Source organism: Lathyrus oleraceus, chromosome 7 (genome assembly GCF_024323335.1).
Source record: "Lathyrus oleraceus cultivar Zhongwan6 chromosome 7, CAAS_Psat_ZW6_1.0, whole genome shotgun sequence".
In the NCBI taxonomy this organism is placed as follows: domain Eukaryota; kingdom Viridiplantae; phylum Streptophyta; class Magnoliopsida; order Fabales; family Fabaceae; genus Lathyrus; species Lathyrus oleraceus.
This window is the reverse complement of record NC_066585.1, coordinates 405535128-405551528: the sequence shown is the minus strand read 5'-3', so window position 1 is coordinate 405551528 and position 16401 is coordinate 405535128. Positions and strand designations below refer to the sequence as shown.

General features: G+C 33.7%; 2 protein-coding genes across 2 annotated transcripts in view; one reads left to right on the top strand and one right to left on the bottom strand.

Annotated features, from left to right (window-relative positions):
• The first annotated feature begins 9648 nt into the window (after positions 1-9648).
• The window catches only part of LOC127104049 (uncharacterized), a 29305-nt gene continuing 22552 nt past the window's right edge, over positions 9649-16401 (top strand). Inside the window, exons 1-4 of the mRNA XM_051041266.1 lie at positions 9649-10069; positions 15330-15476; positions 15586-15665; positions 16067-16140. The gene's annotated coding sequence lies outside the window, so the exon portion shown is untranslated. The remainder of the gene's footprint in view (positions 10070-15329; positions 15477-15585; positions 15666-16066; positions 16141-16401) is intronic.
• On the bottom strand, positions 13339-14387 carry LOC127104050 (flocculation protein FLO11). The gene is made up of 2 exons (XM_051041267.1): positions 14334-14387; positions 13339-13899 (listed from the first exon to the last, which is right to left on the bottom strand). Exons 1-2 carry the CDS (start codon positions 14385-14387, stop codon positions 13339-13341), a joined length of 615 nt encoding a protein of 204 aa, XP_050897224.1.

Here is a 16401-nt window from a genome sequence, read left to right as displayed (position 1 = left end):
TTGAGATAAGTGACTTTTTTTCCGAATGTGGATTTGTAAATCCATTTGATGTGTGGTACACGTCCGTTCCTCATCTGTTTTGGGTAAAACAATGTTTTCGTCGATTAATACAATATAGCTTTCGCTAAAATCGACCAACAAATAAATGTTTTCTACCCAGAACTACGTAAGCCTTGAGTTCTCTATGTAGATACGTAGGAGCAAGATTACGAAATCTTGTCAGGCCCATTAATAAAAAACTTAGGTTTAGTCCCCTTCGTTGTAAAAAATCAAAAACATCTTTTTTTCTTTTTATCCTATGATTCTTTCCCTCATAATAACTCGAGAAAACCTAACATTTCAAGCTAACACTAACGCGCACAATTAACCTAATGGTTCCCGTTGAGTATAACGGACGTGAGGGGTGCTAATACCTTCCCCTTGCGTAATCGACTCCAGAACCTTGATATTGGTTGCGACGACCATAATCATTGTCGTTCTTTCTTGGGTTTTATCGATATTTCCCCTTTCCTTTTTAGGAATAAATAAATTTCGGTGGCAACTCTGTTTAGTCCATCCTGCGAGCGTGCGATTGCGCTTCGCTAAGTCGTGTTCTCATTTTTTTGAGGTGCGACATACTGTTTCATCGAAACAAAGATTCGAGCTTCTGGAAGCTTCCTTCAATCCATAGATTGATCTTTGTAACTTACATATCTTTTGGGCTTCTTCTAGTATGTCAAATCCTTCAGGCTGTGTCATGTACACATCCTCAAGAAGATTCTCATTAAGGAAAGCAGTTTTGACATCCATCTGCCATATTTCATAATCATGATATGCAGCGATATCAAGTAAAATTCGAACAGATTTAAGCATTACAACTGGTGAAAAGGTTTCGTCATAGTCAACCCCATGAATTTGTTTATATCCTTTTGCAACCAGTCTTGCCTTATAGGTATGTACCTTACCATCCATGCCAGTCTTCTTTTTGAAGACCCATTTGCATCCTATAGGGTTAACTCCTACAGAAGGCTCTACCAAGGTCCAAACCTAGTTTGTGTACATGGAATCCATTTCAGATTTCATGGCTTCTAGCCACTTCTCAGACTCAGGACCAGTTATGACCTCTTGGTAGGTCACAGGCTCATCTTGATCCATGAGTAATGCATCATCTTGATCAGTTATGAGATATCCATATCTCTCAGGTAGGTGACACATCCTTCTTGACCTACGATGGTCTTGTTCTACTTGAGCATGTTGTTATTCCATAACTACTTGTGTTTCCTGCTCTAATTCCTCCATAGGTGTATCAATTCTTTATGATTCTTGAATTTCTTCAAGCTTTACTTTCCTCCCACCGATTCCTTTGAAATAAAATCCTTTTCTAGGAAAACTCCAGTTCGAGCGACAAACACTTTGCCCTAAGAAGGATTGTAGAAGTAATACCCTATTGTTTCTTTAGGATACCTCACAAATAAGCATTTGTCATATTTGGGCTCAAGCTTAGTTGAAATTTGTCGTTTCACATAAACTTCGCAACCCCAAATCTTCATGTAAGACATATGTGGTTTCTTACCACTCCATATCTCATATGGTGTCTTATCAACCTTTTTGGATGGAACACAGTTAAATGTGTAAGTTGATGTGCATGTCCCAAAAAGGAGTTTGGAAGATCAACGTGACTCATCATAGATCAGACCATATCTAACAAGGTTCAATTTCTTCTCTCAGATACACTGTTCCATTGGGGTGTTCCAGGAGGAGTAAGTTGGGATAGAATCCCACACTCTTTCAGATGGTGATCACCTCGATCTGATAGAAGAGTTTTAATATTCTTACCTATTTGGTTTTGTACTTCATTCTTGAATTCCTTGAACTTTTCAAAGGACTCTGATTTGTGTTTCATTAAATACACATAACCATATCTATTGGAATCATCAGTAAATGTGATGAAGTATTGAAAACCTCCTCTGGCTGGTATGTTCAATGGTCCACATACATCAATATGTATGAGGGCCAAAAGATCATTAGCTCTTTCACCTTTTCCTGTGAATGGAGACTTTGTCATCTTTCCAATTAAACAAGATTTTCATGTCACATATGATTCATAATCAAAAGAGTCCAAGAGTCCATCTTTATGGAGTTTGGAAATGCGTTTCTCATTTATGTTGCCTAATCGACAATGCCAAAGGTAAGTTGGATTTAACTCATTAGCTTTCATCCTTTTAGTATTAATGTTATAAATAGGCATTTCAAGATAAGGACATATAGTCCACTATTCATTTGTGCAGTAGCATAGAATATATCAGTCAAATAAATGGAGCAACAATTGTTCTTTATTATAAATGAAAAATCAAACTTGTCCAAACAAGAAACGAAAATAATATTCCTGCTAATTGCAGGTACATAATAACAGTTATCTAACTGAATTATTAAACCACTAGGTAAAGTCAATACATAAGTTCCTACGGCTAATATTGTAGAATATTAGTGGTATACACCATATATTAGTAATGTATTTTGGTATAAATCAACTGTGCCTTATTTTCTCTGTTTTGGTATAATGTGTTTTGGTTTAAACCACAAAACATGTTGGTTTGATATCTCAACTGATGTAAACCAGACAATTATGTTTTATGCCACTGATAACAATTATGTGTCAACTGATAAACTAATGTAAATCATTCAAACTGATGTAATTAATTCAATTGTTGGAAACAAACGTTGTTCTTACATTAACCGATACAAGTTGTAAACATTAATTGATACAAACATTATTGTTCTTACAAAAAGGAAACAAATCATCTGATAAACTTATTCCATTCAAACTGATACATTTATTACAACTTCCTAAATACCAACACACATAAGACAATACAAAACATGCTCTTCCAAATTCTTTCCCGTTTCACCATCTTCTTCATTTGAATTTGTAGTTCCCTCAATTGTTGCTTCGGTTTCTCATTTGTAGCCCTAAGATTTTCCACCTCCATTTTTGCTGCATCAACTTCTTTTGCTAGCTTCTTCAACCTACTTTTTTGCTTATTCATAAATCAGTCATTCTCACATATCACATCCTCACAGAACCAATCAAAATATCCATAACTAACTTGCGTTGAACCCTGTATAAATGGAAAATGGTTTATATTTGAACACACTGTGAAGAAGAAAAAATCCAAATACGTTCTTATCTTAAAATATCGACATCCCCAAAATTGTTTCCCAAAATTTGCAACAGTTGATGTCTTGTGAAGAACAACCATGTCTCCACAATGACATATGAGTTTCCATCAGAGATTTCAGGATGTGCAGACATTAGAATTAAAACTTCCAGAGCTCTTCTAATTAGATTGGTTTGAACAATGCCCAAAATTCATTGTTGATGGTTACTTCAATTTCCACGAGCAATTTCAGTAGAGAACTCTACAAATGAGGAACCCTATTTCGATTTGACAAAAAAACTAACATGAAATGGAGGAAGAAGACGACATCGCAGGTTGGAAACGAAGAATGTGACATATCAAAGCCACCTCAGCTGCCACGCATACATAAATAAATGTCGTTTTAGCCAAATGGATGGAAAAGACTTTTGTGGCGCTATTTGAACAATTAAAGGATTAACTTTGCCTCTTTTAAAATTGAGGGACCAAAATGGATCCAGAGGTAAAGTTAGAGGACCAAAAATGGTATCTTGCCTTAATTTATCATGTTGTAATAAAATGTGTTAGAGCTTAACTTGTCAAATATGCATCCAACTAAAGGAGAATAGCGATCCAAAATGCAGTAGAAATTAAAATTTTCTCCTTTAGTGATCCTTACGAATGGGCATGATCAGTTATAGAATCGTTACCTCTTGTGGTGATTGAAACCTTTGATGCAGATCTAAGGAGTGATCACGAACAATGAATGGTGACAACACCTCTCCTCGGTCCACACGAACGGATTCCTTCAATCTCAGTGCTAGCTGCTACGAATGAAGGCTTCGAGTGAGAGAGAAAGAGAGAAACGAAATTTCAACTACATAAATACTTCTGCACAAGGGTTCTATATATAACCACTTATGTGCGCTACAAGCTAAAAAGCCCACTTAAGTGTATGTGGCCCATATCTTATGATATGCCAAAATCACTTAAGCGCATGATACCTTACCATATTTCGTATTCTACTTAGGTACACAATACCTTATGATGTTCTACAATTCACTTAAGTGCACAGTACCTTACAGTGTTCTTTATTTACTCTATCTCTCATCAATCCGTCCTTTTGTGTGTGACCCTGTAGGTTTTCGCGACATTAGCAATTATATTAAATCACGTATTTAACATAATAAACAGTAAGCGGTATCTAGCAACATATCACTGCTACACAAGATACGAACATGTCATGTGATCTGACAAATCCTTTTGTGATAATACTTATGTGTATAATTACCTTTTTCTCCCTATGTCTATATTGAACACAAGGCATAGACCGTGTTATCTTTGTCCAATTCAATATTGGGCCCGTAGACATTTACCCTGTTACGTAGGATGAGAAAATTCCATCTAGGTCACTCATGTTCCCCAGCATGGTTCATGGAGTATCCATCAACTGTCTTTATGGTCATCCAGTTACGGACAATGTTTGATCATCAATAAAGCACTCGACTCTACATCCAGGGTCCATAGTGGTTTTAGGTCAAAGGGTGGTATACACCACTTCACCATGAGAATAACTTATAAAACTTTGCATAACATTCTATATGGTATTCTTATAGCGGATCAGTCCAGTATAAATATTACTCCAAATATTCATACCTATGTTTAAGACTTGATAACTCCTTATCCATGATCCATGAGATGTGATCATCAGTCTATATACATAATAGTCTTAATGCTTTAATGTTATCCCACTTACAACAAAGCTCGACTACAAATACTTTAAGAATAGTGTCCTTATGTTTAATGGGATCTCATGATTAAGTCACACTTGATACATTAAACGGACTATCTAGTCTAGGGACTTTACTAAACAAACATAATAAAGAAAAAAAAATATTATTAATAAATAATTCGATACAAGTACCAAAAGTATTGACCTCTAAGGCTTACACCAACACTAACAACGCTTGCTTTTTTTTATTTAAATGCAATTTTTGATCCCCCTAGTTTGAGCGTTTTAAATAATTGGCCCCCTATTACAAAATTAGCTACTTTGTTCCCTTAATTTTAATGACCTTTGAATTTTTATGGTTCCCTATCCAATTTTCTTATGTGTCATCTTCATTAATGAGATGACACAACTTTGGTGGCGTCATATCAACATTCTTTCATATTTTTTCTTCTTTTGAAAATTATATTTAAAACTATTTTAAAATTTAGAATTAAATAATTATTATTTATTTATTTATTTTCTAAATAAATTAATGATTACATTAATTTAAATTTTCTTAGAAATTTGTTAACTAAAAATTTTCAAAGATATTTTTTCAAACCCATTTATCTATATCAACCCAATTCACTAAGTTATTTAGTCCAAATATGTTTGACATTTATAAATTCTAACATAATTTACAAATAAATCGATGTGAGCGATGCATTATACTACCAAATGCAGTTCTTAACTACATTATCAAATGAGATACCATGTTTCTGTTTCATCTCTCTTACTGAGTAGAAAATGCTCTGGTTTCTTCTCTTGTTCATGTAGCAAATCTATTCCTGCCATAAAGACAAGGGACCATGGAGAAAAAGCACAAAACTCTGATTTCAACCTATTTCATCATCTCATTCCAACCTTACGTCATCATCTTGTTCTCTCTATCCTCCATAAGCCACACCAATTCAACACAGTGGGAAGAACATGCAATATAAAATATGGGGCAAACATATTCATACCTTGGTAGTAACATGCACAATGTTATTAATCATTGCATTCTGCATTGTAATTCAAGGTAGACAAATAAGAGTTCTGCAACAAGGAGAATTGAAAAATTATCATTTAACTACCAACACTCTTATTTGTCATTATTAATGCATAATATGTGAGTGATGGATACATCTAGTGTTTAAAACGATAACTTTCAATAGAATATATGCATCCACAAAGAAAGAATCATGTCTTAATTGCATTGCATAAAACTAGAATATTAATAAGTAAATCCACGTAGTTGTTTTGCATAAAACCAACTGCCTATGATACAACTTCCTATCTTTAATTGATTTGCATAAAACCAAAATACTAAAAATACAATCATCCATTTATTTGAAACTTCTCAATCATAATTTTTTATTGCAGAGGGAATTCTACCTGGGGAGAAAAATGGAGTACATCACATCAGACCTAGTTAAGCGAATGAAAATTTTATTCATTGCATATGGGTGATTTTGCATCTTATAACTTATGATATTGAAGTATTCCAAGTTTTACTCACAGTCGGGGCCACATTGATCTCGTGTAAATTCTTTCAGAGTATCAAGGTAGACCTTTTTCAATATCTTTTGAGAAGACAATTTTTGTTGCATGGTATGAATAGGTAAGTTAGACTTGGGCGAGTCTGAAACTAGTGTAAGTCCCACATTGATTTATTTGCAAGTTATGATAGAGTTTATAAAGGTCAAACATATTTAAACTTGTAAATTAATAAATTGGGTTGAGATAGATATATGGGGTCATGGCCCAAAAATACTCTTTGAAATTTTTTAATTAATTAATTTCTAAGAAAATTTAAATTAACTTAGTTATTAATTTACTCACAAAAAAATATGAAAAAAAATAATTAATTAATTTTAAAATTTAAAATAGTTTTAAATATAATTATTCAGAAAAAAATATGAAAAAATGCTGACATGGTACCACCTCATAAATAAGTAGGATACATTTGTAAAAGTAGAGATGGACTACAAAAAGTAAAATTTAGGGACAAGAAAGTTAGGTTTTGTAATAAGGGAATCATAGTTTAAAACATCCAAATTAGGGAGACCAAAAATGCATTTAAGCATTTTTTTTTGTATTTTAAAATATTTTAAAGCTTTTAATACTTTAAAATTTTGTGGGTTTATATTTTCAAATAAATAATGGACTGAAAAAAGAAAAAGGCAAAACTTTGAAGGAGGAGAAAAGAGAGAGACAAGACTACATTGATCTAAGTGATTATATGTTGTTATTATTCATCAAGGCAATGAATATCTATTTTTTCACCATCTTTCAGTGTGCGACCTTTCACTCGCAAACCATGAATGATAGAATAATGAGATGAATTTGGAGCATTTCATGAGTTACTATTGTAAATTGAGAAAACTATCATTTACCAATAAATAAGGAGTTAATCATGAATAGATAACCAAATTGAATTTTGTTAAACAAATATATTGTGTGATTTTGAGAGTTTTGCTCTTTTGGTTCTTCATTGGACCAAAAATTTGATCTTATCAAAAAATTAAGTTTCTTGTGGTGATATTGACTTAACCTTATCATCCTTTCTAATTTATAGAAAGAGTGTGGCGCCCCATTTCTATCATTTCCATCATTTTCTTTTTATATTTTTATTTGCTTCAACTTTGTCCCAACTCAAATAATTTATAACATTTTTCCCTCAATCCATTTTACAATATTAAAATCATAAGTGTCATAGCTTGATCAATGTATGAGAAAAATGACTGAATTACAAATTGGTTAACCATCAAATGATATCAAAAGCACAAGTCATATAAACCATTTATTAATGCAAATTTTAATTTCCTTTCTTATTACTCCCTCTGTTTCAAAGTGACAGTTGTTTTAGCAAATAATATTTGTTTAAAAATAAATGTCATTTTCACTTTTTAATGTAGAAATAATTGTTATATTTTAATTATGTCCTTTAATTATTATTCTATACACTACTTTCAATATATTTATAAGGTTAATTTAGTAAAAGTGTTATGTCTTATGACAACGCTTTTACATTCCGTAATATGTGTGCCGAAATATTAAATGACAGTCATTTTAAAATGAAGGGAGTAGTTTGTATTGAATCATATATATAAAAAACAAAGAAGAAAAAAACAAAACAAAAATCATAAAAAAAATTGGTTGTTTTAAGCTTGTGATTATCCACACTTCTCTATTTGTTGCCACATTCTTATTTTTCATGTTAATTTGATTTGTCTTATTTGTTCTCTTTTATTTTCTTGTTTTATTTTTATTTTTATTTCACTTTCAACCTTTTGAGAATTTACCATATGAAATTTGTTTTTCTTGTATGATAGAATTTAGTTTTTTTTAAAGAACTAAAATGAGCAATTTACTAGAAAAAGGAAAAAATGTGCCTTATAAAAAATAAAATTTGAGTGTAAACACATGAGAGTTATTATTGTTATTATTTTTTGAGTAACCATGTCAAGTTCATGTCGTGATGGTAGGCCTCGTCGAATAGAATCTAATAAATCATTGTTGAAAGTTCTCATAGCTAAAATGAGAGAGATGATTAACCAAACAGAGGAAATTCATGCTAGGATTGATCAATTAGAAAAACTACAGAGGAGGAATGATTAAGGAGAAGGAGAGTTGGAAAGCCTAGAGAGAAAAATTGAGTGATATAAAAATTAAAGTGCCAACCTTTCTAGGAAAAAATGATCTAGATACTTATTAAGAGTAAGAAACAAAAATTGAATTTTTTTTTGCCTGTAACACTTATACTAATGTTCAAAAAGTGCAGGTTACTGACCTTGAATTTACGCAATATGCCTTGATGTGGCGAGATCAAATTGTCAAAGAAAGGAGAAAATATGAAGAACCAACCATCAACACTTGAGAGGAGATGAAAATAATTATGAGAGGATGAATTGTGACTTTCTATTACAATAGAGATTTGCATAATAAATTACAATGGCTCACTCAAGGTTCTGAATGTGTTGATGAATATTACAAAAAGATGGAGGTTGAAAAGATAAAATCCAATGCGGTAGAAGATAATGAAGCAACCATGGATATATTTCTTCGTGGGCTAAATCGTGAGATAAGTGACATAATGGAGCTTTATCATTATGTAAAAGTAGATGATTTGGTACATTAAATTATCAAAGTAGAACAACGATTCAAAATAAAGAGCCTAAAAAGGAGAAGCACGACCACTTTCATTTCTCAAATTTGGAATGATAACACAAATAAGAAAGATGTTTCATCATCTAAAAAAGCCAAATCATGATATACCGACTAAGGGTTTTGAGTCCCCTTACCCTAACAAGAGGAACACACACCTATATTTTTGAACACGTACAACTAATTCAAGGTATAACTTTCTCACATATGACCACCTAAAGAGTTTTGATTTATCATATGCATCGCATGCAATATCATTACTATTATTGTAGTCACCCATAAATACAAGATTATTATTCTTATACTATCATATCTTAAAAAAATCAATATAAAACCCAAAACACTTGGATGAGATGATAAATGATTTCTTCTAACTTAATTAAAGATTTTAAGCTCGAATCCAATTTCGAGCACACAACCGTGTTAAATTCTATATCTTTCTCAAATGACACACGATTTCTAAAAAAAAATTAACAAATCAACATCTTTGATATCAATGTCATATAATATCTTTCTAAAATAGAAAATTTTAAAATATAGATTTATATGGTATAAAATATAAATTTAGTTATTTTTGTAATTCTATTTTGGAAAAAGAAAGTGCTTCTAATGCCATAAATGCCCCACCTCTTTAAACGAACACAGCCAACACAGAGCGGAGGAAGGAATTTTGATAGTGAGAGATGGAGAAAGAGGAATTGTGCAGAAAGAAGAATCAGTGATTAGAGATAATCAAAATTGAGCACAGCAGAATGGAATGTGATTTCTTTGATTTCATGTATCACTCTTCATTTTCTATTTTTAGGTTTATTTTGTGGCCATAAAATTTATGAAAGTTCTGCTTGTATTTTGATTTTTTGGCTATTTTGTTTTTTAGGGTAACATGAATTAATCTAGGGTTGTTGTAAGTTGTCAGTGTTCTTCAGGGTTACTTCATACACATTTTCTATGAGGATGTTTGATGATTGATTAAAGTTCAGTAATGAGGTTGAAAGGCTTTGATAAGGGAGTGGATCATGATTGTTTCCTTTAGGTAAATTAATTTCATCACTTTATAAATTGGCTATTTGAAATCTTTAGAGAATGAATTGGTTATAAAAAAAATTTCTAAGGCGGTGATGATAAATATGACTCGAGAGATCCATGACTTCAATGAGAATTTCCACACCTAGCTAAGCACAAATCAGTGGAGACTAAGGCGACCAGCCATTTATGAAAAGGGGCGGAGTGAAGTGAACAAAACTTTGATCATACAATGATTAATAGATGACAATATTTGCCCTATTGGTAAGTAAAAAAAATCAAAAATTAAGATACAACGATAATTACACGATTGTGCATCGATACACCGTGTACATTATACTCTAGACATCAAAGAAATAGATAAATAAAACGATTGACACAAGAATATCTCAACCGACGGTATTTTTTCTAAAAAAGTACATAAGAAAATAGAGAAATAAATTTCTAAAATATTTTATGTGAGGGGTGAATTGTCCTTCTAGAAGAGTTTTACTCTTAAGAAACCACAATTCTAAATCCTGTCATTCCTATACTTTTGTTTTCTCTCACTTTCTAGGGTTTCTTCTGTCATCACAGATTTGTACTCTCTTGCTGAAAGGTAATTCCTTTTCCATGCCTATGAGTATGTGTGTTCACAGTTTTCGCACGCAACATTGCGGCTTTATATTCTCTTAATTCAACCTAGTATTGTCGATGGCGGATGGTGCCGTCCATGGCGGGGAGCCAAAATCCCGCTATACAAGCTGCTTTGTGGTGCCGTTTAAGCGGATTATGGCGGAAAAATCCGCAATATCGCCAATTTTTACCATTCGGCGAGCCCCAAAACCACCATTTATATCAGCCATAGCGGCCATGGCCCCGCAATCTGATAACACTGATACAAGCATGGTTTGGTAATCAGTGCAAAATTAGCGTGATTTGTCTCTTTTCCATATATTAGCATGATTTGGTAATCAGTGCAAAATTTCCATTTAATTTTTTTAGCTTGATTGTGATTGCCCTCGGGAAATCAAGGTTTGCGGCTGCATCGACCATATTTGGGTGCCATCTTCTGTTATATCACAAATAATGGCCAGGATTTATATCGTTGAGTTTTTTTTTGCTTTGGCTTGTTGAATTTTCAAATGGCATAATTTTCTTAAGTTTTATAATGTTTATCCGAGGTGCTATCTGTTATTCATGTTTTGGTGGTTGGCAAATTTTCAACTTTTTTTATCATATATTTTTCAGTGTTTTAATCATAAGAGGGTCTGATTTTTTTAAAGAAATTGATTTCAACTCGTTAATGTGCAATTTCCCCTACAATCCCAAACAATCAATCTATATTTGGTGAAGAGCTAGATTTTTGAAGAATGTTTCTTCATGATGACCATGTTTGTGAAGATTTCCTCTTTTCCTGCGATGTTTATTCTTAGGCTTTTCATCGATGACCTTGCGAGCGGTCAAGACAACTTATACGCTTTTGTTGGTGGTCTTTTGTTTCTTTACATTAATGTTGTAGTAGGCTAACATCCTCTAACGCAATGATAGAATCTGAGAAGTCAGTTAGAATTCAGTTAGAATTTCATATATTGCATATTGTTACAATGAGATACAATGACTATACTTATATAGAAAGAATGGTATAACTAACTATTACAGTTGTCACTATTACAGTTGTCACTAACTATTACAGCTCAACATGCTGTAACTAACTATTACAGTTGTCACTAACTATTACAGTTCAACACTGGAATAAGACAGAATGATAATTAATACATTACTCTATCGTCCCCCCTTAGAAGTGGAGGGTGTGTCAATCAAGCTTTTCTTGTTGAATACCCTAAGCTTATCACGTAGAGGAAGAAATTTTATTGTAGATAATGGTTTAGTTAAAGCATCTGCCCACTGGTCCCGAGCAGGAACATGAGCCATAACAAGACTCTTGTTGAGCACCTTTTCTCTCACAAAGAAGATATCCAACTCCATATGTTTAGTCTTGTTATGCAGAATAGGATTATGAGCAAGTGTGATTGTATTGAGATTGTCACACATAATCTTTGGAGTTTGAAACTCACATTGTAGTTCTTTTAGAAGGGACTGCACCCAAAGTATTTCTGCAGCAAGTTGAGCCATACTCCTGTATTCTGCCTCTGCACTTGACCTGGCAACCAACTGTTGCTTTTTAGACCACCAAGACACAATATTAGGACCAAGGAACACACAATCCCCCGATGTAGACCTTCTGTCATCAGGATCTGATGCCCAATAAGCATCACAGAACCCAAGCAAAGACAGAGGATGTTGAACTGATGCAGGCTGAATGATAAGACCATGATGAAGAATGCCACTTAGATACCTCAATATCCTCTTTACATCCTTCCAGTGATCCTTCAATGGATTTGACAAAAACTGACAGACTTTATTCACAGAAAATGAGATTTCGGGCCTTGTCAATGTAGCATATTGCAAAGCACTAACAACATATCTAAACAGAGTAGGATCAGACACTACATCAGACCCAACTTTGGAGAGTTTGCAACTAGAAACCATTGGAGTAGGCATTCCATTGGCATTAGACATATTTACTTTGGCTAACAAATCACTTACATATTTGGTTTGAGAGAGAAGCAGGGAACCATTCTGTAAGTGAGTGACCTCAATTCCTAAGAAATAGTCTAACTTGCCCAACTGTTTAAGAGAGAAGGCAACATTAAGTTTCTTAGTCAATAAAGTAATGAAAGTTGCAGAATTCCCAGTGATGATTATATCATCAACATAGACCAAGACCATAATATTGAGACTCCTAGTGTGAAGTAGAAATAGACTGGGGTCACATCTGCTGGCCTAAAACCCATGTTGTAGTAAGGCACTTTTAAGTTTATCAAACCATGCCCTGGGTTCCTGATTAAGCCCATAGATAGCCTTGTTTAATTTGCAGACAAGTGTCTTATCAGAAGCCTCAAACCTAGGAGGTTGCTTCATATAAACTTCCTCCTTAAGAGTACCATTGAGGAAAGCATTATTCACACCAATCTGCTGAATTGTCCACCTGTGTGTAACTGCAAGAGTCAAAACAATTCTAACTGTAACAGGCTTCACAACTGGTGAGAAAGTTTCAGTAAAGTCACTGCCGACTTGCTCATGAAACCCTTTGGCCACAAGTCTGGCCTTATATTTATTGATGGATCCATCTGGATTTTCCTTCATCCGAAAAACCCATTTACAACCAATGGGTTTTATAGAACCAGATGGTGACACTAAAGTCCAGGTCTGATTATTCAAAAGGGCCTGATACTCTTATTTCATAGCCTTAAACCAATGGGGAGCAGCCAAGGCCTGACCAATTGAAGTAGGCTCCACGTGAGTGAGCAAAAGTGTAGGATTAAGTCTAGGTTGAGTGATAACGCTCTTGGCTCTAGTTTGCATGGCATGTACATTATGAGGATTAATTACAGATTGGGATGGGTTAGGAGGAACAGAAGTAGACTTAGTAGTAGATGTGGTGTCAGGGGAGGATGGAGTTGATATAGTACTGGCTTCAGCTAAATCTGAAAGAATAAGACCAGGGGAAATATTTGAAGTGAATGAGGGTGTTGTAGGGGAGCTAGATAAGTCAGGAGTCACAAGAGGATTTGATGGACTGTGAGAAGAACTAGAGTCAGCAGTAGAATTGGCAGGAGGTGTAGAAGGAAGATACGGAGAGGGAGTAGGGTCGATATGATGAAGAGGAAAAGGAGATGATGAAACTGCTGGCATAAACCAGGAGGAAGAAGTGGGAGAGGAAGATGCAGTGCTGTTGGAAGAAGAAGAGGGAAACAATGTGGAGTAAGGAAATTTAGATTCATGAAAAAGAACATCCTTAGAAATGTATATATGACCATTAGAAGCAAGACATGTATACCCTTTATGAATAGTAGAGTACCCTAGAAAGATGCACTCTTGAGACCTATATTAAAGTTTATGAGAATTATAGGGACGAAGGAAAGGAAAACATGCGCAGCCAAACACTCTAAGACATGTATAATCTGGATTTTTGTTTAGAAGTTTGGAATAAGGAGAATGGTTATGAAGAGTAAGATTAGGAAGCCTATTAATAAGATAGGCAGCTGTAACAAAGGTGTGATCCCAGTATTTTAAGGGCAGTGTGGATTGAGCAAGTAATGCTAAACCAGTTTCCACAATGTGACGATGTTTACTTTCAACAATACCATTTTGATGATGGGTATGTGGACACGTAAACCTATGAATGATTCCTAACTTAGTGAGATATTTCGTGAAAGGTCTAAACTCACCCCCCCATCACTCTGAACACCTTTAATTTTACAATTAAACTGAAGTTCAACCATGATTTTGAATTGAATAAACGGGGTGAGAGTGTCAGATTTTAGTCTAAGGGGAAAGACCCAAATAAACCTAGAATAGGCATCAACACAGGTCAGAAAATAGGTGTAGCCACCTGAAGATTGAACAGGAGCTGGACCCCATAAGTCACAATGTGATTTATGGTAGCTGAATGTTTGAAACCTAAATGAAACCAGTGTTCCTTGACAAATGAAACCTAGATGTAAACATTGCTTGCCTGCCTGACTGAAATCATATATGTTCTGAAACAAGGCTGTTTCTCTTTCTACTGCAATTCTTTAGGTTTCTCTTAGGGATTAATTAATTATTTGAAGATATTGTCATACACTATCAAGAATATGATTTCAGAAATAATTGTAGATCAAACCATGAAAATAGAGGGCAACCGAATGAACAATCGTTGGGCTCTATTTCACATTGCTGTTTGTCATGTCCATATCCTGTCACATTAGAGTTTAAAGTAATCTATATTTTTCTACTGTTTTGGTGGTGTTTTTTCATTTCTGAGCTGATGTTACTAATCTTTTAGGAAATGCTGATTTTTTTTAACTAGTGTTAAGGGCTAATGGACAATCTTTATATGGAACTCATCCTTACTTAATTTATACCAATAACTTGTTCAATTCATGCATAACTTCTATGTACAACTAGTGGGCTGTTATTTTGGAAGTGTTTTAGTGCATACCTATGACAGATGAACTGCTATATTGTGAATGGGATCTTCTAAGTTGTTCTCGTTGAACTCTTGGTCACCAAGGGGCTAGTTATACTGTATAATAAAATGATAGTTTTCTCACTGCACTATCCTTACTTTAACCAAAACTTGTTGAATGGGTTTGTAAGACCAAAACCAAATTCAACAGGATTTGCTCTATTTCCTTCAAGGGATTCCGTTTTTCTGAATATAGTCACTATTCATGTTTTAGGATAGTAAGAAGACAAGTGGTCGTGGTGAAGAGGGCTTTGGTCGATTTGTGGCAGCTTGCATTTTCATATCAAGTTAATCCTTTAGCCGCTGCTGAACCACTCGCTGCTGCAACACGTCAAGATCAGTGATGAAGTTGTTGATCAAGGTTTAGGGTTTTTAACATTGAAATTGGTCTTTATAGTGAAGTATGTGAATGAATTCGTTTGTTCTATTTCTTTCCTAGTGATAGCAATCATTTTTTTAACTTGTTGCAGGAACAACAAATCATTAATTTAGCTGATTAATCAAGTCACAACCTCACAATATCTCGTTAACAAGGATTGTAGAACATCATGTATGTCTTTTATGCATTTCCAAATTAAATAAATGCATGTATTTGATGATTCATTGAAGTTAAATAAATGACCACATACTTGAAAATAATTAGCATAAATGACCACATACTTGAAAATAAATGACCACTTCTTTTATGATTGATACTCAATAAAGTTCATGACAAATTTCACCTAAAACTGGAAACTACAAATTCAAAGTGGGTTAACTTAAAATTGGATGAACATAAATATGATTCCTCTCACAAATAAGCATGATACATTACCCATATTGTACTTACACAACACAACCAGTTTATAAATCTCTACAATGCTAAGTTATCATTTTGACTTGGTAAAACACTCCTACATAAATCTCTAATTGTGTCAAATTTTGATTATCTGTGTGGTGTATCTGTTGCAGCCGTTACGATATAACAAAGTTTGAGGCAGTCAACCTTCTATTAGAGGAAAATATTACTCTTCTCATTATTTAAGGTTACTATTCTTATTATCCAATATTTAAGTTCTTTTACTTGCTTGGTATAATGCCTTCGAGTTGCTCAAATGATGAAAATTTTCTATAATGCATGATGAAAACCATATAAGAGTTATTTAATTATAAGTTTTACATTTCACATGCTGCTAGGTCCTATCTACTTCTTTCCTTCCACTGTAATAGCAATTAGTCTTAAAGCATGCTTTGGGTTTTCTCTAATAATCTGACCTTGACCATGTTAAATTCTTCAATTCTTGTTT

What these genes read in the sequence shown, in the direction of transcription:
- LOC127104050 (XM_051041267.1), bottom strand. Translation starts at nt 14,387, where the DNA reads ATGGTTGAACTTCAGTTTAATTGTAAAATTAAAGGTGTTCAGAGTGAT. An exon ending in GTGTTCAGAGTGATGGGGGG is followed by an intron (nt 13,900 to 14,333) that starts GTGAGTTTAGAC and finishes TACATTTCTAAG; the next exon opens with GATGTTCTTTTTCATGAATC.